The sequence below is a fragment of the Lycorma delicatula genome, chromosome 1 (genome assembly GCF_047948215.1).
Source record: "Lycorma delicatula isolate Av1 chromosome 1, ASM4794821v1, whole genome shotgun sequence".
NCBI classification, from domain to species: domain Eukaryota; kingdom Metazoa; phylum Arthropoda; class Insecta; order Hemiptera; family Fulgoridae; genus Lycorma; species Lycorma delicatula.
The window spans coordinates 396,305,836-396,333,223 of record NC_134455.1 but is presented as its reverse complement, the minus strand read 5'-3'; the positions used below and the strand labels follow the sequence as shown (position 1 = coordinate 396,333,223).

Here is a 27,388-nt window from a genome sequence, read left to right as displayed (position 1 = left end):
CAAAACTTGACTTCATGACTACCAAATTAAAACAAAAAAAATAAAATAAAATGCCAGCAGTAATGAGCTGACACTGGGAAGACAACAGTAGCCCAGTACCTAACAAAAGTTGCAAAAATCAATTGAAAACATTATGAATTAAGTTGTTAAAACTGTTTTATAATAAAATTTAATTTGGTTTGTTGTTACAAAGATTTTGTGCATGTGCGACTTGTTGCTTAACAAAAAAAAACTTTTCTCTGAAGGCATAAAGAAGCCTGTGCAATGATGAAAGAAGCGATTGAAAAGAAAGAAGAAATTGTTTAAAAAAACTTTTTTATTTTTATTAAAATAAAGTTTATAACTGCGCTATAAATATAATTATTGTTTTTTTTAATATTGGTTCATAGATACTGCTTAAAGCCATGACTCAACAAAACATATTTTGTTAAAGATTTAATATTAAAATTATTTCTTTTACAATGAGTGAGCTGAATGAAACTGGGAAAAAAATGATATTTCACTACTTCTACTGAAATGTAAACAAATACTAAAATCGGTAATACACAGTATACTACTGGTAGGCAGAGTACTACTTTCCAAAAATTACCTTGTGAACTATAATCAGGAGGTATTCCACTGGAATATGCACCACGTTGCCTTCTTGGACCGCCACATCCGCGGAATCCAGATGAAGCTTCTTCTCGGGAAGGTTCATCTGATAGCGGTTGTTGGATACCAACTGCTCCTGTATCTGCATATCTGTCTTTTGCTCTACCACTACCTATACCTCTGCCACGCTCTTTACCTCTAGAGGCATCTGCTCCTTGACCTTGAAAATACTGAACAAGAAAAAAGACTAAATAAAAATTAAGCATTATAAAAGCCAAAAAAACAGCACTTATATTAAAAATAATGCAAGTAGCATATTCATTTATTCATTTTTGTAATTCTTAGAAGCAAAGATATTCGCAGTCAATACATATCCCACACTGTACGGCTAGCACAAAATGATAACTATATCCCCAAGTAGCAACTGACGGTTCCATTATGAATGGAAAACTGTGATTACATTCTTCAACATAGAAGATATTTTTAAATATTAAAAAACTAAATTTAATACGGAATCGCAATAATACCCGCTTTATCGTATAATATTAGAACACCAACTTTTTTCTGGAGTACTTTCATATTTGTTACTCAACAGTCAGAGCTAGTTCCTAATATTAAAATAAAATAAGTTATGTAATAAATAGCAAAATATTAGAACTGTGAACATGCATCTGGTTGGCCAATTGATGCACAGAGTTCACACACTAGCTTCCAGATCATCTGGTTATGAGTTTAATTTCCAGCAAGGATCTGGCATTTTTCATGCATCTCAATTTTTACCTAAAATTGTGTGAAAATGCATATCTGGTATCAAAAACAATGTTCAAGACAACAATAATGCAGTGTCTGTAAAATAATAATGGGGTTTTAAATGGTTACAGCTTTAGAACAAAGCGTAGAGAGATGAACTATATGTTAAATGAAAGAAACACCATACATTTCTTACCTGTAGATTTCAATGTGTGCACTCATGGTTGCCCTGCAGACATCTAAGATGATATTAGTCTCTTGCCATACATGACAGAGAACATCCAGCATGATAGAAGAAACAGCTTCAGTGATTTTTTTAAAATGATCGACATTTTGATCTTGAATGGAATACACGTGTTTTTAAACAACCCCAAAAATAGAAATCCATGCGAGTAAGATCTGGAGACTCTTGGAGCCAATCGATCCACCCTTTTTGTCACCACTAAGGAAATGTTACATTAAGAAAACCCTGCACGATTGCGGCAAAATGTGGAAGCGCTCCGTCTAACTAGAAAATGGAACGCTGCATATATGTATAGGCATATAATATGGGACACTGGACCTTTCTAATATATCCAGGAAGATGTTTCCCATTATTGTTTTTTCAGTAAAAAAAAAGGGGGCAATAACTCTTCTCATACAATAGCACACCACATTCACTTTTTCACTGTCACGCTAATTTTCAATTAACAGCAGGTGGAAGTTCAGTACCCAATGAATGAACATTAAGCTGATGTACTAACCCAAAAACATGAAACAATACTTCATCACTGAAAATTAACTTGTTTAAAAAATCATCATCCTGCTTTAACCTATTCAGAATGTCTACAACAAAACCAAAAAGTTTCATTTAGTTGCTTGGATGATGTTTTAGGAATCCCTAACTGTCTAGAACCACTTCTGCACAGATTTCTTCAGGCTTACCAAGAACTTGTTCGCACTCCTTCAATGATCTTCACAGACAAGTTTGCTTCAGCAGCCTGCCAGTTTGAGTTATTTGTCCCATTCCCAATGTTATTTTCATGCGAAGAAGCAGGTCATTGAACACACAATTGTATTTACACCTAACTGAATCACACATAGCAAGCCACAACACACACTGGGCCTTCCTCTGTATATAAACATGATGACTAATGTGCACGTGCTCTTTCATGTACTGCAAACACAATGCACATGCACTAGCTTTCGCACACATAATCTTGGAGTGTTTCTCTTTCATTTAGCATATAGTCATCTATCTACAATGCTTTGTTCTGAAGCTATAACCATTTAAAATCACACTATTATTTTACGGACACTGTATATAAAACATTGCAACTGAAGTATGTATCATTGATTTCATAAACACTTCTTTAAGTAGAACCCAAAAGCAATACAGTTAAAATACTCACATATGATCATACACAATAAAAATTAATAAGAGTGAAACATTCCTAGATTGTACTCATAATGTAAGAAACCTTGGAACAGTATAATAAAAAATTTTGTATTTACATAATACTAATTTTACAACTATTATTTCAGAGTACAGCATTTACCTCAGCATTTCTTTAATATAGTGACATCCAAAATCAAGCATATTTTGAACAGACCAGTCATTTGTTAAAAATGCTAAAGATAAACATCAATGATTACCTGCACTGAGTTCAATGATCTACAGGAACTTCTTCAACTAATATGTAGCAGAAAATATGACTTTGTATCCAGACTTCGTGTAAATTTTCAGGCAAAAAGGACATAAAAAAAATTACGGTACAACAATCATTTTTTTAATGACATAGCATAGCATATATCAATTTGACTACTTTTTTGTTTTTCTATGTTTTGTTTTATACATTCAAGTAACTTATAAATAGATATGAAGTCCCTCCCACACAAGTACTTCTATAGCGGCACCTTGACAGTGTCAACTTAATAATTTGCAATAAGAATATAAAAATTTTATGCAATTTATGATTTCTTTTAAAAGTATATAATCATTAATAATACACAACTATTTGATAACTTTTACATGCGATGCACCTTTCTTCTTTGTAATCTTTATTAGCTGTGCAGATATAAAAATCATGAAAAATTTCATAAAAGCTAAGAAATAAAAACTGAATTATGAAACTTTATATCAAGGTGGAACTCGTTCAGATGAACTGAACCAGCTCAAATTTTAAAAAAATGCACAAATTTATGGTTGATATTTGTATAGCCAACACTTGAGACTGTTTTAGAAACAAAATTGTATTTTATCAAAGCCGATTTGGTTTTTAAGTAAATCACATTGAACAGACAGGAAAACACAGAGGCTGTGGCAGCTGTGAAATATCTTTGGACATAAAATAACTTCCATACAGATAATGCAATACTGTGATAAAGTTTGTAATTGTCATCAATGTTTAGATGAACACAATGGATTCATTTTCTTATTGATCTCTGCAGAAGGTACCCCATTCTTTATGAACAATGCATTTGAAACTGAAGAAGCACACAAGCATTTCACATCTGACTAAATATGCATGCTTTCTTTGGTCTCTATGATCTCTGTGAAAACCACCTGCAAGCTGTAAAATTTCTGGATCATAAACTGGAAAAAACAACTCTCATTATCAGCAATTCTGTATTCAATCCCATTCATTTAACAGACCTGCACCGTTATTTCTCTGCGTTGTGACTGCACAGATTTTTTGGAACAATTTTTCTCATTCCCAGTTCTTCTGTTAGTACCAGGGAAAAAAATTCCAGATTCATCAAGTTCAGATCTCAGAAAATCATCTTCATTTTCCAATCTACTCTATCATACTGGTTCACAGACCTTGGTTATGTCATTGTTTGTCAATGACATTAGGTGTCTTCCATTATGATGGAACAATTAAGGATTATGCTGGAACCGATTTAAACATCGGTTCTGCCTTCAGAAAACACTTAACACCAACAATAAAACTTGTACTTCGACATAACTTCATTCTCAAAAGCCTGCTGAAGCTTACTATAAGTTACTGAAGTGTTGTAACAAAATCTGACACAAAAAGAGGAAGCAGAAAGAGCAAAATTAAAGATGGCATCATATTAGGCTGCACAGTCGTTACATCAAAAAGAAAAAAATCAAGTCTCATATTTTATTATCCACTTTAAATTGCACACAGAACTGAGTTTGGCATATATGTATTCAACAAAAGAGTAATTAGAGTTGTAAAAATATTAAAAATTATTTATTTGCTTAGTTCAGTTTTAAATTGTAATATAATTACTTCAGAAGATGATGACTGTGATAACGATGGAAAATCAAACTGTGAAGTACCACCATGCTGCATACTGGCTGGACCATGATGTGATTCAGGTCTTTTTCCTAAATTTAACATAAAATATTACATATACTGTAATACTGTCAATACAAATAATTTTATATTTTTAAAACTAAAATTAATAAAATACATTAGAATATATATAATTCAACAGATGAGATCAGGATCAGTACAAACATTTACTTTTTTAAGAATGAACATCATGTTGAATTATGTAGCCTGAAACCCTTTCTTTTTCCTGTTTAGCATCTGGTAATTACCATTTAGATAATACTTCAAAGGATGAATGAGTATGATATGTATGAGTGTAAATGAAGTGTAGTCTTGTACAGTCTCAGTTCGACCATTCCTGAGATGTGTGGTTAATTGAAATCCAACCACCAAAGAACATCATTATCCATGATCTAGTATTCATATCCGTGTAAAAATAACTGACTTTACTAGGACTTGAACACTGGAAGTCTTGACTTCCAAATCAGCTGATTTGGAAAGACGCGTTTACCACTAGGCCAACCCGGTGGGTAATGTAGCCTGAAATCCACATCAAACAGATGCCACCCTAGATTAAATTTTCCACATAAATTAAAGAAATAGACGGAAAAAAAATGAAATTTTGTAAATTCATCACCATTGCAAGAAAAAAGGTAATAAAATATTTTTCTTTTTTCTATGGTAAAACCCAAGCAATCATAACTAATACTTGTTTTGTTTAAACATAAAAAATTAAAGTACTGTTAAATGATAGTTTTATGTTTTTGTATTTAAACATGTTCAATTTTAAATCAGAATAATTTGGATTTTTATATGTTGTACATAGTAACTAAATAATTATAACAATTAATGCACATCTTAATCTTTAACTTGTCAATCAACACCATGATACTTTAACATCAGTAACCTAGTTATTTAATTTAGAGTAAAGAAAACTTGTTACAATACCCAGTAAGCTAACCCACTGGGTTGGAGAGTAAATAACATTAGTAACATTATTTTTTTGATAACAATAGTGTATCAAGCCAATAGTGTATATGCCTTCTGGCATATTTAAACCTTATCTCTCTTACGGACTTTAAAAATAAAATATTTTGTGGACAAGGAACAAGCTCCTTTTCTGTTAATAACAGTACGGTTTTATTTGTTTGAAATACTGGTTTCTACATATTTTACAATAAAATTATCTTGTCTCAGTTTCATGTAATTTTGTTGCACTCATAAGTCTGTTTTTTATGATGGTAAGTTATTCTTCTGGGCATTCCGGGAGCTCCCCATTTGTGAAAAAACCTTGGGCTTTAGTCATTTGCAAAACCTTTAGAAAAATATAAAACATGTAGGAAATTTTTCTAAACTGAAAATTTATTGTTAAATCTAACGTATCTCAATACGAATAACAAAGGAATATTAAATTGTACAGCACTAGAAGCCTTATAGAGAATAACCAAACATAAAAAGTAATAGCATAGGCCTACACAAGCAAATTGCTAAAATTAGGCTATGCATCTAACAGTAAAAAGCCTGCGTTAAGACTGCTTCGGCTATAAAAATTAATGTTGTAAAACTGCTTTCTTAACTGTAGGTCACACCTGTTTAAAAATAAAAAATCCTAATATCACATACAGCTTTGTCTTTTTTCCATACTTCGCTTCCATAGTCTTTCGTTTTTAAGCTTTTTCCTTTAAATAACTACTTCAGAATAATACTCCCGTCGAATTATTAACTATTATTATTAAAATAACCACAAATTCTTATACTTTTTATATCAAAACGTGGACACCAATGGTGGCTCGCATATAGGCACTGCGGAAGCTTAATGTCAGTAGCCATCCCCCAGTTTATGAAAAAGATACAAAGATCTTTGTATGGAACTGTGCGCTTCACAGTTCCAGCGGAGTGGTGTTTGGCTGTTGGGTGCATGCGCACATAGAAAGCTTCATGCGAGGCTACAAGGAAGAGTATATGGAACGTTCCTTGTTCGTTTCCTTTTCTAGTTTAGTCGGTGGAAGAAATATATAAGTAGTTTAGTTGTTTCAGTAGTGATCAGAAGATGGAAAGCAAGGGATCTTTGAATGCCAAATCTGTCCAAAAACACACTGGAAGGGCGAAAGAGAAGGTAATTAGTATAAACTAATTATGTATTTTTTTCTGCGTACATAGAAATTTAAATTAAGCTCCACTGGAATATAGTGATTTTAAGCATTATAGTGTTCTTAACATTTTAAGTTGTCGTTTTATTTAACATTATATTATTTATTCGGCTAAACAGACTATTTAAGCAGATTGCACTTAAAAACAGTGTACTATATTCTTGAATGTGATAAAAATGTAGAATTAGATTATTATCCTGCTTCCAGTTATTATATTTGATTCATTTTTTTCGTTTCTTTTATTTTACAGAAAAATTTAACCATGGCCTTGAAAAGGCCCAGAAAATTTTTTTTTGGAGCAGCACCCCCACTAATTTTAGCTATGAGCCGCCACAGGTGGATACTAAGAATACGGCTTGCAACTTTCAGCTCAATTAATTACACAGCCTCAAAAAGGGTTCGAGCCATGCGATATCGTCTGTGATTCAAGGTTAACTGGAACATTATCTGGTTTTGCAACAAACCGGCGACTTTATACGTGATTTTTTAAGGATGTCTGGTTTTAAATCGTATGATATTTGCGGTACATGTACGAGATGGTAAACTGTTAGAAAATGCAAAAACGTAAAAGCTGAAAATTTTGGATCTAAGTGGTTTTGTAACTGTATATATATAGTTATATATATATATATATATATATATATATATATATATATTAGTTATTATCATTATTAAAATATATCTTAGATATAAATTATATATCATTATAATTTTAAATAATGGTAAAGTTCTATTTTATATGTACATATTTTCAACAGAGAATAATTTGCCAGTTTGAAAAAATTAATAAAACTACTAAATTAAAGAAATACAAAAGAGTACCTAAATAACGTTTTTTCGGGCATCAACTGCCGTGGTCATTAGCTTTTTCCCGAAAAACAAAGAACACAAAAAATTCTTTCCCTTCCTGTTAAAATAACTAGCGACCTAGTCAGAAGAAACTAGTCTTGTCAAACAGATTATACAAAACTAGACTTGTCATAGGACATTAATTCCTTAGAACACGATACGTAGAAGGTATCGAACCTTCTACGTATCGTGTATCGAGCTCTTGCCAGTAAGAAACATATATTTAATTTATAAAGAAATGTCAAATTTATCTAAACTGCTTTAAAGTCTTTCAATTATTAAAAACTCATCCTTTCATGAAATTAATCAAAAGAACTTATTACACGCACATCTGCTGCCTATCCTTATTAGACCATCCTTATTTGCTTCTTTTCTCCATCTTCCTGATGGCCTCCACCTCTGATTCTAGAGTGTTCCAGGCTGTCTGAGCCTTCTGAAATGGAATCTTCCAATCCATCTTCGTAATATATATCGGAGAATACTTTACTGCCGGCATTAGATGATACTGAGCCAGTGAGCATTGCATGGGGCGGCTAAAAAGCTCGCTCTTTGTTTTAGAGGCCTCCGAGCTTTCCGGGGCTCCATCGATGTTTGTCCATCACTCTCTCTTCCAACAATCATTATCACGTCGTCTTCTTTCCTGATTCCCTGAATGGGCATTTTCTCTTCTTCAACTTTTACCGTTGGTGCATTATGCTTAAACGACTTGTGCTGTTTAGTTTACTTTCCTTCCATTTTGACCGGTCGAGAGCTCATTCTCAGGTCTGGAACAACTTTGGTTTGAAAACATCCGCTTTTTTTCAGTGTTGGCTTTGGAATAATTTCTGTAAAGGACAATTTTTCAACTTGTCCTTAATGATACGTTTCACCATGTTCACTAGATCTGGTGCCAGTTCAGAGATTGTGAATTTTAATTTAAAGGAATCTGCAGGTGCTGCAGCAACTTGAGCATAAGACTCAACATTCGGTGAAATTTCTAGCTTCGAAGTAGTGGACGTTTTAAATAGCCTTTATCTCTTGGCTTGGTAATTTCTCCTTACAAATTGTACAGTTTCACAATCTCGCAGAGTGATGCCCATGGGAGATGACACAAACCGGCGGATCCCTGCACGGGTCATCCGGATATAATGGGTCACGACAAGAACAGATCTGTTTCCTAATGCATCATGCCGCTGTATGTTCGAATTTCTGATATCCAAAACACTGTAATAGTAATGAATGAGCTAAAATCTTTTAATGAAAACCAGCGTTTATTTTTCTCATACTTCTCCGTTGCGTCGCGTGTTCAGTCGACAACATGCAACAATTCCTTTTCCATAGAGTTTCTCTACAATTACGTCTTTAGTGGTGTTCAACAAATCCCTTCACACAACTACTCCCTTGAAGGCATTTAGGATCCCATGCGGTACAACCTCAATGTTTATACGTCCCATCTTCTTGGCCTTGATTAGCGGTGATGATAGTAGGTCATTAACGGTTTCAACGAACAGTTCCATTGCAAAATTCATTGTCTCCTTAACAGATCCTCCTGCAGCTTCTGTGATTCAGATTTTAGAATCTTCTTCTTTCCTTTTTTGTAAAAAATGTATCTAGGTAATATTTATTTCTTTTATATAATCTTAATTTTAATTACAATTATAAAATAATCTGTATTATTTCAAAGTGTTTTTTTAATTTTTTTGCAGATGAAAGTTGTATAACTGATTATCAATTAAACAAAAGACATCTTATAAACATATTTCTTCAATTAATAATACAATTATCAATTTCATTGATAATACAGATTATTTAAAACGGTATGAAAGAAAAGAAAAAAAAAAAAAAATATATATAAAGGTAATCCCGATTTTTTAACAGACTAGGTTCGCCTGAGAATTGGTAATGCAGTTAACTTATATTTGTTTGTTCCCATAAATCCAATCAATTACACTTAAATTTTACAAAAACCATATATATTTTATTAAATGTGTCGGGGACGTACATAATAAATTAATAATTACATGTGTTTTCCGTAATTTCTTTTTATATATACGTTATTAAATCTAATACATAAACAGTATGATATGTTAAAATACCATCGAAACAACTGAAACGCTTATTAAAAAATTAAGATTAACGTTTTATACAAAATGATAACAGAATACTGACATTTTACATTTTATTTTCAGACAGTTTTGTCTTTGGAGAGGACCCGACCCACCCAATAGGAGTTAGAAGGCCCAATCAAGTGTACAGATGGGAGTTAGAGGACCAAATCAGGCGTACAGATGGGAGTTAGAGGACCAAATCAGGCGTACAGATGGGAGTTACAGGACCCAATCAGACGTACAGATCCTGTAATTGACCTACTGGCAGTGATTTACCGGCAGTGACTTGCCAAACGTGACCCACCGAACTAGACCGATAAACAGAACTTGATTAGGAGTATTGAACCTCAGAACTTGGTTTGTCTTTTGGAGAGGACCCGACCCACCCGATACGAGTTATAAGATTCAATCAGGTGTACAGATGGGAGTCAGAGGACCCAATCAGACGTACAGATGGGAGTCACGAGGACCCAATCAGGCGTACAGATGGGAGTTAGAGGAGACGGGACCCAATCAGGCGTGGCACAGAGATGGGGGATCCAGACCCCAGGACCCAATCAGGCGTAGCGTACAGATGGGAATTCGGTGACCCAATCAGGCGTAGTGTACAGATGGGAATTACAGGACCCAATCAGGCGTACAGATCCTGTAAGTGACTTACCAGACGTGACTTACCGGACGTGACCCACCGAAGTAGACCGACAAACAGAACTTGGTTTGTCTTTTGGAAAGGACCCGACCCACCTGATACAAGTTAGAAAACCCAATCAGGCTTACAGATGGGAGTTAGAGGAGACGGGATCCAATCAGGCGTGGCGCACAGATGGGGGGTTCCAGGCCCCAGGACCCAATCAGGCGTACTGTACAGATGGGAGTTACAGGACCCAATCAGGGGTACAGATCCTGTAAGTGACTTACCAGACGTGACCCACCGAACTAGACCGACAAACAGAACTTGATTAGGCGTATTGAACCACCGAACTTGACCTACCGAACTGACCCACCTAACTTGACGCAGCTTAGGACACTACGATTGTGATGACTTGTTTAGGCGTGCGGAGGATCCGATCCAGCGGAGAAAATCTTTAAGGTTAGTATCATTGTTAAAATTTGATTGTAATCTAAGGTTATTATTATTATTGTTGTTATTAGTATTATTATTATTATGTTTAATTTCTCCATTCCAGCATACTACTATAGAGCTATTAGAGATTACCATTTTTAATTCACAAATATAGTATTATTAATACCTGAAAAAACGAAAATAAGTGATATGGGAAAAATTGGTCACACATTAGTTAAAACGTATTATTAAAAAATTAAATTTAAATAAAAGAGTTGTATTTAAATTTTGATGGTATTTTAACATTTAACTAGAAATCTCACTGAATAAGTGTTTAAGAAAATTAATTTATTATGTACAAACCCTCAACACAATTAATAAAATAAAAATATATGTGGACACAAAATACTATCAGCCTACAGATATAACAAAAAAAGTTTGTCAAATTAAAAAAGTTTTTTTTAATTTCATGATAAATATTGTCTTTCCATTTTTAGTTTTGGAAATTTCTCTACAAATACTATTTATAGAATATAGTTTACATTTTATATTTCCTCTAAAAAAGTGTATGTATGTATATATACATGGCCGTCACTAGACAACTAAAGAATAGATATCTACTTTCTTTAAATTCAAGTTAAGAAAACATTCAAGTAAAAAATTTCAAGTCAAGAAAGGCTGTCTCCTTTCTTTAACATGTATGCAATAAAAGGTTTGAAAATATGTATGACTAAATCTTTTTTTCTTGATGTCCATTATATCATTAAAAAAACATGATTGACTTGCCGCTCTTATTGCTGGCATTCATTGATACTCTTTTTTGTGAACAATCATTCTCTAGTTCATTAATTTAAAACCCTTCTTTTTAACTATGATCTTGCTTAAAAATTTATTTTATTTTTACGATGTAATTTTTTGATCTCAATTATGAAAAGAACACAACTAAATTGAAAGAGAAACATTAAATCACATGTCAATTTCATGATCTATTATGATCTTAAAAACAGAAACTTTATTTTGCTTATTTATTCCTTTGTCACTATGAGGACTGAGAAATACCATCTACCTAAATAAATATTCACAAAATGAAATCCTAGGAAAAATAACATTTTGAAAAGCCCACAAAAAAGAGAGATCATGTGTTTGGATTAATCTAAATCATTTCCTGTTAGTAAGACTGAAAAAAAATTAGTGTTATAAATAAAGCTCAAAAAAATAAAAAAATAAAAATAAAAATTAGAAATGATTGTCTAGAATATGTATTAAGACCTAGAATAAAGACCTGAAATAAAATAATTTTATCTGATTTTATTTACCCCATAGAGTTGTTTTTATGTAATCATATCTATTTCTTAATTTTTTTTTCAAAAATAAATAATACCTGTGGTAACAATCTGCAGTGATAGCAACTCCTGGATTATTGTTGTAGAGAGGAATTGTAAATGTAAGTGTACCTGGAATCATACCAGGAACTTATACCACTGTCAGATAAAACTGAATAGGGCAATCCTGTCTTGAAATATTGAAAAGAAAACTGTTAGAATTTTACAATAAAATTTAATAGTTACTGAAATATTACACAATTCTGTTGTATCATAATCTAGGATAAAGAACAATCATTTAAATTGAATATTTGTGGAGGACATTTAGAAACATTAGTATGAAATGGCTAACTGGAAATGGAATATCTCTGAATTCAGTTATTAACTCGGTACTTCCTTTGAAACTATTTGCTCTGTCATTTAGCAACAAACCCCTCAATATACTATATTATTATTATTATACTATATTCTATAATATAGTATATTATAGAATATAAGATAAAAAACTTGGTCTGTTAGATCTCATAAGCATAATTGTAGTATGTTGGTGAGCTGACAGGACTACAAAAACAGCATAGACAGTTATTTGCTACAATTTTTTTTCTCTCAAGAATAAGAAACTTCCCATGTCTGGCTTACTAAGGAAAATTAATAGTAAAATGGTGTTTCCAACTGTCTTTTTTATTAGGATATCAGTAAATAAATAATAATATTTATTCTCTTGAATGGGATATGGTCTGTTAAAATAATAGTTTTTAATTAGCGTTTAAAATATGTTAAAAAAGTTAAAACAGTTGTAACATCACGCGCTGAAACAGTTATGCCCTTGCAATTGTATTTCAGCTTACACTCAAAGATTATGAAAATCTTAGTGCCACTTCCTTTAGGTCCCCTATTCTGCCAGTAATAGTTGTTAGGCCAGTAATATGCAGCTTATCATGAAATTGATTGTTGAGTAATTGAAATTGAAAAATCAGCTTTTAAACAAAAGATTAAATATATGTTAAGAATCATTAGTAAGTAAATAAAGAAATCAGGGAAAATTTTTTTTATAGAAATTACATTACCTATAAAATTCACATTATCCATGTTGTGGTCACAGCTGGTTATAATAATATATATCCGTGCTTTAATGTGGGTAATTCTATCCTGGCATTTGGGAAAATCTTACTGTAAATGCTTTGTATCGATCTTACGCTAATTATTCTTGTTTTTTGAAGGCTTTCAATATTTTGTATTTTGAAATTGTTAATTTTAATTAACAAACACGATAAAATATTCCATTTTTTGACTAGCTGCACAATTATAAAGGTTTCGGTTTATTCAGACTGTAATTGTGCAAAAATAGGTAAAAAAATTTTGCTGTAGAAAATTAATGTAAATGATAAATAAATTGTTTATTTTCAAATGAACAAGTCCATGAGGGAACCTCAGCTTCTCCCAATTGCTCTCAAAATGATCAAGTTACAGAGCCACATTTGTTAGAAAAGACATGTATTTGTGACTGAAAATACTTAAGAGGATGAAGATTATGTACCATCTTCAAATGTAAGATCTGATTCAGAGAATGAAATCCATAAACCTAAGAGAAAGGTATTAATTAAAACAGTTATTGAACAGCAAGGTCAAAAATGATAGAGAAAATTGAACAGTAGACTTGCAATATTAGCAAACAGAAATACTTAGCTTGTGAAAGCAATCAAATAAAAAGGCAAAGAAGTGGCTGCAAAAGAAATTAAGCCTCCGTATATGTGTAAAATGAACCGTTATTAAAAAATTACTGAATTACAACGGAAGTAAATTTTTAAGGCTTACTGGGATTCAAGAAAGGGTCACAACTTAAAAACACAGATCACTGCATTCTATATTGAAGTAAGACTATAAAAAGATGTATAGGTATGGATGGTACAAAACCAAAAGAAAATTCTTGTTATTATAGCTTAACAAAGAGGATGGCATACACCTGCTATGAAAACACCAGAGGAAATAATTCAAAATGTTATTCAAAACACAAGTAATTATTTTTAATGAAAAATTTAGTTTAGAATACTTTTCTGCTATTTTATCATTTTTTATTATTAATTTTCAATGTTTTGTGAATTTTTATTGTACAGTAGATAATATTACTTCTGAGGAAATTATATTTTTTCATTCTTTGTAAATTTTTGTTGAATGTCCTTAAAATAATGTTGTATTACACCTTTTTTGTATGAGCAATATAATTTTATAATAATAATAATAATTAGTCTTTTAAAATTACCATTGCAACAGTGTTACTATATTTTACAATATTTTTATTGCGCAATTTTTTTGTTTATTGGATGGAACAACCAGGAAGTTGTGTTGCATTAATATTTATCTTTTATGAATGGTATTTTTTAATAAAATATTTTATTTAATTAATCTGTTTTGTTATTAATAAAAGTCGACGTGTTTAAAATTTTATTTGTTTTCTGTTTACATTATTCACATCGCGATCCGAGAGGTAACCCACTTTAATCTTCTCTGGTGGAACAGGGGAGATTGAATGTTAGTATAAGAGACGGTGTCGGTTCTTCCGTTCCGTTCTGCGGTTTCATTATACGTTTCACTTCAATCAATTGTGGCAAAGCTCATCAACTATTTCAGTGATATCTATATCCAAAAGGTCTCGACAAAAAACTACACCCCGGCTCGTATTTAATGTTTTGTGGCTTTCTGCACTTATATTTATACCACCCATATTACGGAGACGTAAGATATATCGACTCTGTTCATCGTTGAATGTTTCGAACAGAATCGATCCGTCACGTAATTTCCTGATATTCTTCGGGGAGCCACTTGCACCTGTTATAGTTTTGTTTATTAAGAAAGGTGAAACCTGTTGGAGGGAGTCATCTTCCTGACTATTTTGGAGAACAACGAATCTAATATTTTTAGAATTCAAGTCTAAAGATTTGCAGTTCTCTCCAGTAGGACTTTTATCCTCGTCAGACAAAGCTGATCGAGGTCTCTTCACAAGGCTAGATTTGGTGGTTTTTTCAGATGGACCACCAAGCATCATTGTATTTAATATTGAAACTGAAATTTTGGTCCCACGAGTACCGGTGAAAAATGGACCACTCCAGCAGAGCGCACGCGTACTGGAGCAAGAGCTAGGTACAACTGGGTTCGCCCTGATGCCCAGAGGACATCGTTCAAGACTCACTATGTGGAGCCATTCACCCATAGGCACGATTTGTTCCCACCTTGGGTTACGGTTGCGTTTCATAAGATGTCGCAACATCACCGAGTGTAAATGTAAGAAATATCAGAGTAGGATGTTGTTGTGTAATTGTGTAGGTGTGTATGTTGTAATTTATGTAGTGTTCTTGGTGTAGTATATGTGTATAATGTAAAGTGTTCTGGAGCTCACTGTATAGTGGGAAGAAAAGCTGCAGAGGCAGGCCCGTGGGGACGCCAACCCCCAAAGTCTTAAAGAATAAGACTCCCCGTCGGGGATTTTTAGACCATTGTTGGCATGTGAAACGTAAACAAACTTTTCGTGAAACGACTTTCTGTTGTGCGTTACAGAAATGAGTGATACTAATTATGAGCAACATTGTGCAAACAAGTTTTGTACTAAACTCTGTGAAATGGTATTAAAACTTTTTCAAAATTGAAAAGGGCGTATGGAGATGACGCTCTGTCACAAGCCCAAGATTTTAGGTAGTTATAGCATTTTCAGATGACCGGGAATCAATTGCGGACGATCTTTGTTCTGGAAGATGTTTAACGTCAAAAAGTGACGACAATGTTGAGCAAATCAGTGACTTGATACGGTACGACCGATGATTAACTGTCAGAATGATTGCAGAACAATTGAATTTGAACCATACCATAGTCCATCAAATTTTCACAAACGAATTGGACATGAAAAAATTTATGCAAATCGGTCCCAAGAAGACTCACTGTTGAACTGAAAAATAACAGAGTGGAAGTGTGCCGCCATCTTCTAGGGCGAATTGAAACCGATCCAGATTTTCTAAAAAATGTTATTACGGTGATGAATCTCTGATATTTGATTACGACCCAGAAACAAAACACCAGAGCAAGGAGTGGCACACTTCAAACTCACCACATCCCAAAAAAGCAAAAATGAGTAAATCAAAAATCAAAATCATTTTAATTTATTTCGATAGTAATGGCATTGTCCATAAGGAGTTTTTGCTTACATGACAGACTGTAAATCAAAATGTTTACTGAGAAATTCTTAAAAGATTGCAGAAAAGAGTTGACACCAGCCATCAAAGACAACTGGATGCTACATCATGACAATGTACCTTGTCACACTGCACTCTCAATTAATGAGATTTTGGCAAAGAAAAATATTCCTGTAGTTAGTTCCTCGACTACCTTATTACCCTGACTTGAGTCCCTGCAACTTTTTCCTGTTCCTGACTTTAAAAAAACACCTCAATGGACACAATTTTGGAACAGTAGAAAACAAAAAAATATGTAACCGACCATCTGAAGAATATTCTGGTTTCTGAGTTCCCAACACTGCTATGATGAGCGGGAAAACCGTTTGAAGTGATACTATTTGACTATTTTGAAGGTGATAGAGTCCATGTACAACTAACTGGATTGTAAATAAAAAGTTTTTATGAACCAGTCCCATTACTTAATTTACTGACCTCATATGTATTTTGTTTTTATTTCATAACCAAATTTTTATAAGTTTTTTAAGCTATGTGAAATATATTTTTTAGATCATCTATTATTTATATTTAACCTTGTTTAATGCTTTTCCCCTATTTCAGTCTATTCTGCGCTGCTAATGGAGTATTTGTTTTTAAATACTCCAAACTTAGTGTTTGTTTAGAGTTTTTACCTTCTCCTAGAGCTTTCTATAAAGAAATCAAGCATTATTTTTAAAAAAATATTTTTTGGTAATATACATGTTACTGTACCATACCTCCATCAAAGCGCTTCCCTGCACTTTTTTCCACTGTGATAATCTTCCTGGTACTGTGTGTACCAAAATTTCTCTGATTGTTTAAAAATGGCAGTCTTTCAAAACTGATTTTAATTTTGTAAAAGTGAAAAAATCTACAGAGGCAAGTTTCTCAGATAAAAGGATTGTGGAATGTATTTTACTGAAAACTCAAAACAGGTTAAGCATCCATGACCTGCTGCTGTGTTACTGTTAAAATTCTCTCTAGTATATTGAACTTCACGGTCAATTTCCTGATGGACATCTGAAATGTGAAGATTATCAACAAATTCTTGGTGCTGGAACAACTTCTATACTGTTCCTCGGATAAGAGGATAATTTCCCCCCCTCTGCAATGATTGTGCTATAGTTTCATGTCATGCTACATCTCACCTGTTATAACTTTTAAAAAGAAAAAATTCATATTAGCAAAAAAAAGAGTAAAAATCATATACCAGTTTCATACCATCAGAGGACAAATAAGTTTCATGGATATTTAAAAAAATCTTTTCATCATACAAAAATTAATTTTTAACTATTTTATAGATACAAGTCAGTAATTTAAGAAAAAAACATTGCATTTATAATCCATAAATATATACTTACTCCGATTGGAGGACCATTGCTAGAGAAAGTAGGAGAACAAAATTCTACATTTGTACCTTGTCTAAAGGAAACGCTTTGTGAATTAGTTAGGCCGCCTAAGCCAGTTCCTTTCCCACTGTAAACAGAAAATAATTGTTAATTGTAGAAAAAAATTCTATGCGTGCTATTGATGAAATTAATTTTTGTTGAAACAATTTCTTAAGTTACTAATTTTTTTGTAACAATTACATTAGAATAGCGACTATGGCATTATTTTTTACATAGAGTATGTTATTCTCAGTAATAAACAAAGGTAAATATTGAATACAACAAAAAATATCAATTCCAGATAAAATAATTAAAATATTCTTCACTAGGTTTGTTACATGAAGGAAAATAACTTCTCCATTCTAGATCATTGTACTTTTTGAACATTGTACTCAAATAACACAACTTTTAAACCAATTTAAAATTTAAAAGCAAGTAACCAGATAAATTTAAATACCTTTGTAAACTGTAATGCGTACATTAGACAACTATTAATGCACAAATAACAACTAACTTCTTACTTTTATTACTTCTTTCTTATTTCTGCTGACATCTTACTTATTAAAGATATTTAAAATATTTCAGTATAGACATCGTAAAATAATCTAGATACATCACTGGTCAGTTGGTAAAGAAGTTAGCATTTTGTTGATCATCTACTCTAACAGGTGTTCTAATATTTCTGTTTTTTTAAAGCTAAAAGTGTTTTTATTGATTGAGAAAATATGAGAAAAAGAAAGTAGCACTGTTTCAAAGTATTGAAAACTTACAGAATATTGAGGAAATGCTGTAAAGGAAATAAACAACAAAACAAATGTTTCGTAACGTACTCAAATAACACCCAACTTTTACAGCAATAATGAACCAGATATATTAAAATACCTTTGTAAATTGTAATGCATACATCAGACAAGTATATAATGAAAGAGTTGCTACTCTTTCTCAGGGAGGAGACTTTCTCATTAATGAGAAAAGTTTTGAAAACTAATAGTTAATATCCATCTCTCAGAAGATAAATTACATAGAATACATTTACACTGTTAAAATTGTCTTCTTTACAGGGTTTGATGTCAATATTATTTATAATTTGGTTGGTTATTCAGGTTTAATTAACATCACTCCTTGTAGAATGACTGATGTGTAATTTGACAAGAACAACTAATTACCTGCAATTTACACTAATGGCTTGTTACAAAGTAGAGTAATCACAAAATAAAGAAATAAAAGTACTTCATTTTTAAAAATATAATTCCGCATTATATAATACATAATTAAACCAGTAACTCAATTTCAGTTAAATAAAATTTATTGAATACAGTGTTTAATTTTATGTACACATAGTTTAATGCATATAACACTCCTAAAAAGAAGTTCCTTTCACTGTTGTAATAATTTTTTGTAATTCTTTAAAATGCTAAAGTCAAGTAACACATTTTGAAAGTACTACCTTTTACTTGGTAGGTGAGCCATTCAGCTATCATTTGTATTGTTATAAAAGACTAATTAAAATTATTTTTTCTCAATTTTATTGTGTTTGTTTATAAATGCTTTAGCGGCAGAAAATTCAAATTTTATTTAATAAATCTTAACATTTTTATTTATCTTATTGTTCATTTTTGGTTAAGTTACATTAAGAAAACATCTTCCAATTCAAAATATTAAGTTGCTTGTTTTTTTCTTTATTGTTGACATATTTTGATTACTTGATGTACTAAATTAAATAGTGCCACCTAAGCACTGTTCCTCCCGCAGCATCAATAACTAATCTAATCTCTGTTATTGAACACTAATGTAAAATTATATAATTTTGTTTCCTACATAGTGAAAATTAGTTCATCAAAATAAATCTGAATTACAGTTATATCCATTTATGAATTAATATATTTCCATTTAAAAACAATAAAAATTAAATCAGCTGTGCATAGCTTGAAAAAGGTAATTGATTTATGTAGCTAAACTGACTGATTATTAAGTTTCATACTACAGTAATACATTTGATTCATTTCAAATGGACTGAGTAAGGAAAACCAAACAAGTTTATATTTTCTTTTTCGTAAGCCCTATTTCAAGATACCCTAAAAATCTCCCCTAAAAAAACTTTTTTTGACACAGGCGTGTTTACTATTAAATTAATTAAATTGTGTCCTCAAATGCCTTTTTTTTTGTTCAACAGCAAATCTAATTTATTTTAGGAACGTGATATTAAAATCTTATCTTGCCACTTTCAGAACCTGCTGCCCCTTGGCGCAGCCATAGAGTATGCAGAAATACAGCCACCTCATCCCTTACTTTTTAATAATTTATTTATATAAATATGTACTTTGAGAAGGATTAGAGGGGTAAACGATTTTATTTGTAGTTTTAATTAGCAATGTATATTTACAGATTAAAAAAAAACTGAGATGGAAAACTAAGACAGAATGAAAATTATTATAAATATAAATTGTAGGAAACACTAAATAGATATTTACTAATAGTTAAAATAAAAATTAATGAAAACTTACAACGGCCTCTTTCTTATAACAATATAAATAGCAGCTGCAGCAAGAACAACTAACAGCAATGTTAAAGGTATTAGAAGAGCAGCCATATTTCCAAGTGCAGGTACTCTGGCACGCTGTATATAAATATCACAAAACTGTCCTCTGAATTCTGGGAAGCAGTTACAATACAAATCTCCATTTTTATCTTCTTCACAATAACCATTTTGACACTTGCATACACGTGGTGCATGTAATGGTGGCTCTGAAGCTGAAAAAATTAAAACAAATTAGCTGTGTGAATTATGATTTTTAATAACCATTCAACAATATGGTTATTAATATAACAACTGAAACACTATACACACATTACTTAGCTATTTATAACATTACAATCTAATAAAGAAAGATTCAGAAGAAATAAAGATAATTTTTTTATTTTTGTTAATAGATTAGCAGATCTTCATCACATTTTATTATTACTACTTAAGAAACCCTCTTAGTTATAAACATTTTTTTTTAACTCTCATTTATTTCTTTAATTGTAATAAATATTCACAGGTGCAATCAGCACATATGGTCATTAGCCACTAGTAAGTACATCAAGAAATTAAATATCTGTGATAGAACTTAAACGTTATACTTAAATAATCTTCAGTTTCAATGAAACATCCCATGTGTTGCAAAATCATCAGTTTGTAAAAGATAGAGTTTATATTATTTCATACTCTAATTTCATTATAACTTATCAAAGTTTAGATAGTGTAAACACACAGATGAGCAGTAGATCTAACTAGGATGTCTAAAGTAGTGATGGTACTGCTAATAGTACAGTGTAGGGAACAGTGTAATGTAGGTAAACATAAGAAGACAAAATCCTACAGATTGTCCAGCATCCATTTCTACCCTGTGCATCAACTGAGATCTCTAAATTTTTATGAGTAATAGTAATACTTACTGTTTATCCATTAGTATAAATACATTAATATTTTATATAAAATACTAATACATATATTACTGAAAGTAATAACTAGAAAGGAAAAACAAAAAAAAAAAAATTGAAAGTAACAACTAAAGTAAATAGAGGAAATTTAATCACTCCAATTTGCTACCCTTCCTTTCAATCTTTTTCATTCTTAAGCACTTTTGGTGGGTTAACAACCAGAAGTTATTTAACAACAAAATAATGCTGCATACTGTAGATTAACTAATATAGACATTAATGTGAGAAATACTGAGAAAATAATTTCAGAAGTAGATAAAACAATTTGGTAAGAAGTGACACATTAAGACAACAAAACTGTTTTTCTAAAGTGAAATTGAAATGAAAACTGTAAAGATGGATGTGTAGTTGTATTATTTATTACCTTTGTTAAAATTATAATACTGTTTTAATGTAAATCAGAAAAATACCTCAGTTTATTAAAAATAGGCTATTACACTTCAATTGTCATTCTTAATATACTGCTGATCTATTTAAAGGAAAGGATCCTCCCACCAATTTATTATAAACTAAAATATTTTATTTCTCATAACCATTGTTTTTACCTCTCACTCAGTTAAAAAATGTGAATTGTCTGCATCTTCATTATGCATTTAATAAATGAGTTCAATAATTTTTATTAATATCTTCTAAATTGCTATGTTTTGAATTTAACAGATTATTTAATATATTTCCTTATTACTAAATTACTTTCCAATATATTTAATATTTTGATGTATTTGCATTTTAACCAGTTATATTTTATTTTAACCAGTTAATTTTATTTTGTGATTTGTGTAGGTGATTTATGTAATTTATACAGACAAATGCTAATAAGTTCCATTTTTATTCATCAAGTAGCACCCAACACATTCCTGTGTTATCTTTATAATAATATCTTGTACCAATTAGAAAAAAAAATTTATTAACATTTCTGACCATGCATTAAAAATAGGTGAACAATTATATAAGTAGTACTGAATTAGAATAAAAACTAATATAAGACTAATTTATTTTTTCCTGCTTACAAAAATATTTAACATTTTATAAAACAATTGAAATTTTTTCCATTTTAAAATTAAATTTCTTAATGTTTTACAGATTAAAAAGATATTAAATATAAAATTTCACAACGGCAGTTTTCGTTAAATGTTTAACAAAATTATGATTATAAAAACAAAGACAAGTGTCCTGAAAAGGTTGTCATAAAATTAAAAATGAAATAAGTAGAAATATATTATTATAGGAAACAATTAAAATAAAAATTCTTACGAGCATCACAATGAATGTCTGATAGAAGTCAGCAGCATATATTTCTCAAAATTTTGTTTAACCAACAAAACATACTATTTATATGTAAAAAAATATGAGTGAATATAATTAATGTTATTGAAAATACATTACTGAGCAGAAAATAATTGTCTTGTTAACAAAATTCAACCATTTAATAATTTTTCACTGAGATGTGGCAGTGAAAACAATAATAAAGCTTACTGTTTATGTTTAATTTATTTAATTGTATGATCATTACTGTCTTAAAAAATAAAAAAAGTAAAAAAATAAAAATTAACGCGAAACTTAATGAGTTCAGCTGCTTGACATTTTGATTTTAGTTTCTTCCAAATAAAAACAACATAAGGCTGTATTATAATTTTTCAACAGATCTTTTATGTATTAAAACTGATCATCAATTAATAAAAAAATTTAAACAATTGCAATGACAAACAGAAGAAAATTACATAAAAAAATTTCTAAAAAAAACTTTCTTTAAAACAGATTAACTTATTATGGAAGAAAGTTACAAAAACACTTTGAACTAATTTTTTTAAAAGCACTTTATATGCAATTTTGTTTTGTTTAAAATTATAATTGACCATCAAATGCTCATAAAGTGCATGCTCTGCCTGACCATTTGCAGAAAACGAAAGTAAATATCAATTGGCAGCAGGTTATAAATTGTACTCACTACTTGCTTAATTGTACTCACTCACTATTGAGTAATTATTTTTATATTTTTAGAAATGAAAATACTACTATTTCTGTAAATAATCACTATTATACTCTATAAAATTCCCTGGTCAACATTTATAAATATCTAAAGACAAACAACACAGATTTTTTTTTGATAAGATATTAACATGTTTAATAATATTCTTACTTTTAACACCTGTAGGATTAATAAGGTTTCTAACTAATACAACTGCTAAACCTCGACCAAATTTATCCTGTTTAACTACTTCTCCTAGGTCTCTATTTGTCCAGTACAAGTTGTTTTCAAACACATCTAACGACAATGGATGATGAAGTTTTTCTGTAATAAAAATGTTTAAATAAGTTATAAATAAAAACACACGTTTAAATAAAATTGCATACTGATAAAATTAAAATTAAAAATTTACAAGACTTTTACACTAAAAATTTCATTTTATAATACAAACCTTTTCTTAAATATAATAAAAGTGTTAATTTACAAAATCTTAATTTAATTATGATATAACTTAATAAATATTAAAATTTAAATAGAATTAAGTACACATTAAATAAATTTTAATTAAAAAAGAAAAAAACTATTTTAAATACCTCCACGAAGGATAGTAGCTCTATTTGATCCATCTTGTCTAATCACTTCAATGTTGTTTAGTTTAGTATCAACCCAATATAATGAATGATCACGGGCATAATCAGTAGTAAGTCCAGAAGGAAGACGTATCTGTTCAGTTACAAGAGGTTTACGTTTAGAACCATCCATCCAAGCAATTTCTATCTTTGGTGAAATTCCAACATCGGCCCAGAACATTTTACCATTTTGTGGATCTACTGCTACTGACGTTGGGAAATCTAAACCTGTTTAAAACAGCAATTATTATTATTTAGTAAATATATGTTTATAAAAATATGAATTTGATTCAAACAATCTACCAAACATTCTTTTTATAAAATTACATTCTAATTGTGTTCCAGTTGTTTCCGAAGAGAGTTTCAGGACTGTTTCTTAGCACATTAATAATTTCATATTTGCAAATGTTCAGATTTACTTAAAACCAAAATGTACATCACATATATAGCCTGTTCTGTTTTTAAATCTCAGTCTCAAAACTACTATCTGCCTAGTTTTTAAGTGCAGTAGTTGTCTAATCAAAACTATACAACTACCTAACTCTCGTATGAAAACACTTTACCTTGTGACAGTCCCAGTCATCTGCTGGGCCACTCTGTTCCTAGCTCTGCTGGGTTTTATTGGAAGTTATCTTTTAGACCCTCTAAACTTGATAACGCAACACAGTCATCAGCCTCTTTCAGGATGCCACTGATGCAAATGTCTCTGCAGATTTTTCCATCATGTACCGTAACTCACAACTCGCTACTACCAAATTAACCAATTTGGTGATCCATGTGTCTTCTTCTAACACTGAAGGTTTCACACAAAAACTCTTGAAGAGTTTTAACTAACTTCAATTAGATTATGCACTCAAATCATTATTTGACTGAGTCTTTAAACACCAAAAATACTATCTTCATACCAACAAAACTAAATGTTGTTCGCAACTACAACAATTTTGTCCTCAATTTAGTTTATTCAAAGTCCTCTTGATTTACTTAAAAATCAAGAAACAGATATACAAATCTAATAGGCCTCTAATGAAAATATCCTATTTCTCTCTATTCTGGTCCACTTTCAGAAGCGAGGTCAATGCCTGTACCCTCCCACATCGCAGCTCCATCACAGGGTTCTCCACACATCCATTTTCATCCTAACAGCAAATATCTCAGCTAATCGGGGCTCAATGCCAAAATGCTTATCTTGTAACTACCCAGGCGGCTCCTAGCCACCCGGGTTGCTATTCTATCTATAGCATCAGACCCCCCCCCCCCAGCCATCCTCCCCAGGGCTCAGAATCTAAGAAAGCCAGCAACTATGCCATTCCCTTTCGGTTTTCCGATTAATTTGCAGATAAATAAACAAGTCATATAAAAAATAACACACATCATGAATGGTCCTACACTCCAAATAAAAGCCTAAATTAATCAAGCTAAATCTGGAAACCTATCTCAAAAAGCACCATGTCCAGAAAGAAACTGTGTAATATGCCAATTGGGGGAAATCCACGTAACTACCTGTGTGCTTTTCACATTAGTAAAACTACCATCTGTACAACAGCCATCGAATGATTCAGTCCACCTGACGTGCCATAATGGAAACCTTGGTCGTCTATTTCTTTCATGTGCCCAGAGATAAGTTGACCTATCTTCTTAGCATCAATGTTATTGGTGCTAAATTACAAGGATATCAATGAGTTTAGTACCAGAAATAACAAGGACCACCTCTTGAGAGACAGCCCTGTAGGCACTAATCACAGATAACAGGAGATGCTGGGCTCTCAACGAAATATTCCTATAATATTTTTACCTCATTTGATGAGCCCAGACAGCATGGTTCTGAAATTATGCTCCCAGTCGGGGTGAACGGCTCTCTTCACACCAAAGAAAGCAGAACAAGCATTTTTGGCAGCATATTTAAAGTGCTCCTTGAATCAAGGATAACACCTAGATACTTCTACAGCAGGATATACCTAATTTGATGACCTGCCATTGATAGACGAGGCCGTTGTGTAACAGCTAGTCTGCTCTGGAGGGAGTATCTAGCAAGATCGAGCTGCCCCGAATTAAATCTCGTTCCTCAAATCTCGTTTAACCAACAAAAGCTCATCATCACTTTCTTATGCCACAAATGTGTTTTTTTTTAAAGAATTTCTTGTATAACATGTATAAAAAATGTTCAAGGGTATTAAAATGAATTACTATAAAATACAAAAGAAAAGATCAAAAATTTAAAAAAAATTAATTTTATTAAAAACAATTATTTAAGACACATAGAAGTAAAATGTTATAGCTTGTAAATCCTGATTAAATTGATGTAATCATGAAAGTAAATCCCAAAAAATTGTTTATTTTTTATTCTGAACTTCTGAATTTTTACAATAAATATTAATGAATGAAGAATTCAGTAGTAATTTTGATCTGAAGGCTTGAAAAATCACAGTTTTTAACAACATAGATTCAACACGAAGATTTTAGTAGGAATTTTAATTTAACGCTTGAAAAAAAATCACACAATTTTTAACAATGTAGATTCGATAAAATATTTAATAATTTTAATCAATTTGTAGATAAACTTATCAGAATTTTGATTTATAACTTGTAAATTATCATCGATATTAACCCATAAAACTGTTTATTTTTGATTTTATAACTTATGAATCTTTACTATTAATTTTCGCCATCAACGAAGATTTCAGTTGAAATTTTGATCTGAAGGATTAAAAAACATTACAACTTTTAACAACGTACATTCAACACGAAGATTTCAGTAGCAATTTTGATGTAAAAGCTTGAAAAATCACACAATTTTTAACAATGTAGATTCGATAAAATATTTAATAATTTTAATCAATTTGTAGATAAACTTATCAGAATTTTGATTTATAACTTGTAAATTATCATCGATATTAACCCATAAAACTGTTTATTTTTGATTTTATAACTTATGAATCTTTACTATTAATTTTCACCATCAACGAAGATTTCAGTCGAAATTTTGATCTGAAGGATTAAAAAACATTACAACTTTTAACAACGTACATTCAGCACGAAGATTTCAGTAGCAATTTTGATGTAAAAGCTTGAAAAATCACATAATTTTTAACAATGTAGATTCCATAAAAGATTTAATAATTTTGATCAATTTGCAGATAACATTTGTAGATAAACTTATTTGAATTTTGATTTATACTTCAGATTTTGTTGTCATTTAAAAATATTTTATACGTTTAATTTTTTGGCGAACTTGAGTAAAATTTTATATGAACGACGAACCAGCAGGATAACTAGTAAATAGATGAGTAATGTTCTTATTACACCGCAGATAGCTTCCACCAATAATTTAAGGAGTAGTAATAAAAGAATGAATTTCAAAATCTTGAACATTTTTTAAGAAATCAAATATGAGATTTTAGCAGTTACAATTAATTAAATTTCTGTTATATTTACTTATTAATCTTCTTTGTTCTCTTTTTCTTTTATATTATATTAAATCGTATTCTTTTCTTCACTTGCAGACAGATAAAACAATTATCTCTCTTTAGGTTGAAGTAAAAGTGATATAAGTGTTTTAATATAAAAATTAAAAGTGGTATAATATGTTGCTTAGCGATTAAATTAACAATGATACATTTTTTATTATAT

The 27,388-nt window shown here is 31.0% G+C and overlaps 1 protein-coding gene across 1 annotated transcript in view; it reads right to left on the bottom strand.

Moving 5' to 3' along the window:
* Positions 1–665: 665 nt before the first annotated feature.
* The window catches only part of LOC142317381 (uncharacterized), a 142,834-nt gene continuing 116,111 nt past the window's right edge, over positions 666–27,388 (bottom strand). The window contains exons 7-12 of the mRNA XM_075353895.1: positions 23,726–23,989; positions 23,304–23,456; positions 20,188–20,434; positions 17,657–17,771; positions 4,581–4,678; positions 666–821 (exon numbers count right to left, since the gene is read on the bottom strand). Of these exons, the coding sequence (XP_075210010.1) occupies positions 764–821; positions 4,581–4,678; positions 17,657–17,771; positions 20,188–20,434; positions 23,304–23,456; positions 23,726–23,989 (935 nt within the window). The 3' untranslated portion in view covers positions 666–763. The remainder of the gene's footprint in view (positions 822–4,580; positions 4,679–17,656; positions 17,772–20,187; positions 20,435–23,303; positions 23,457–23,725; positions 23,990–27,388) is intronic.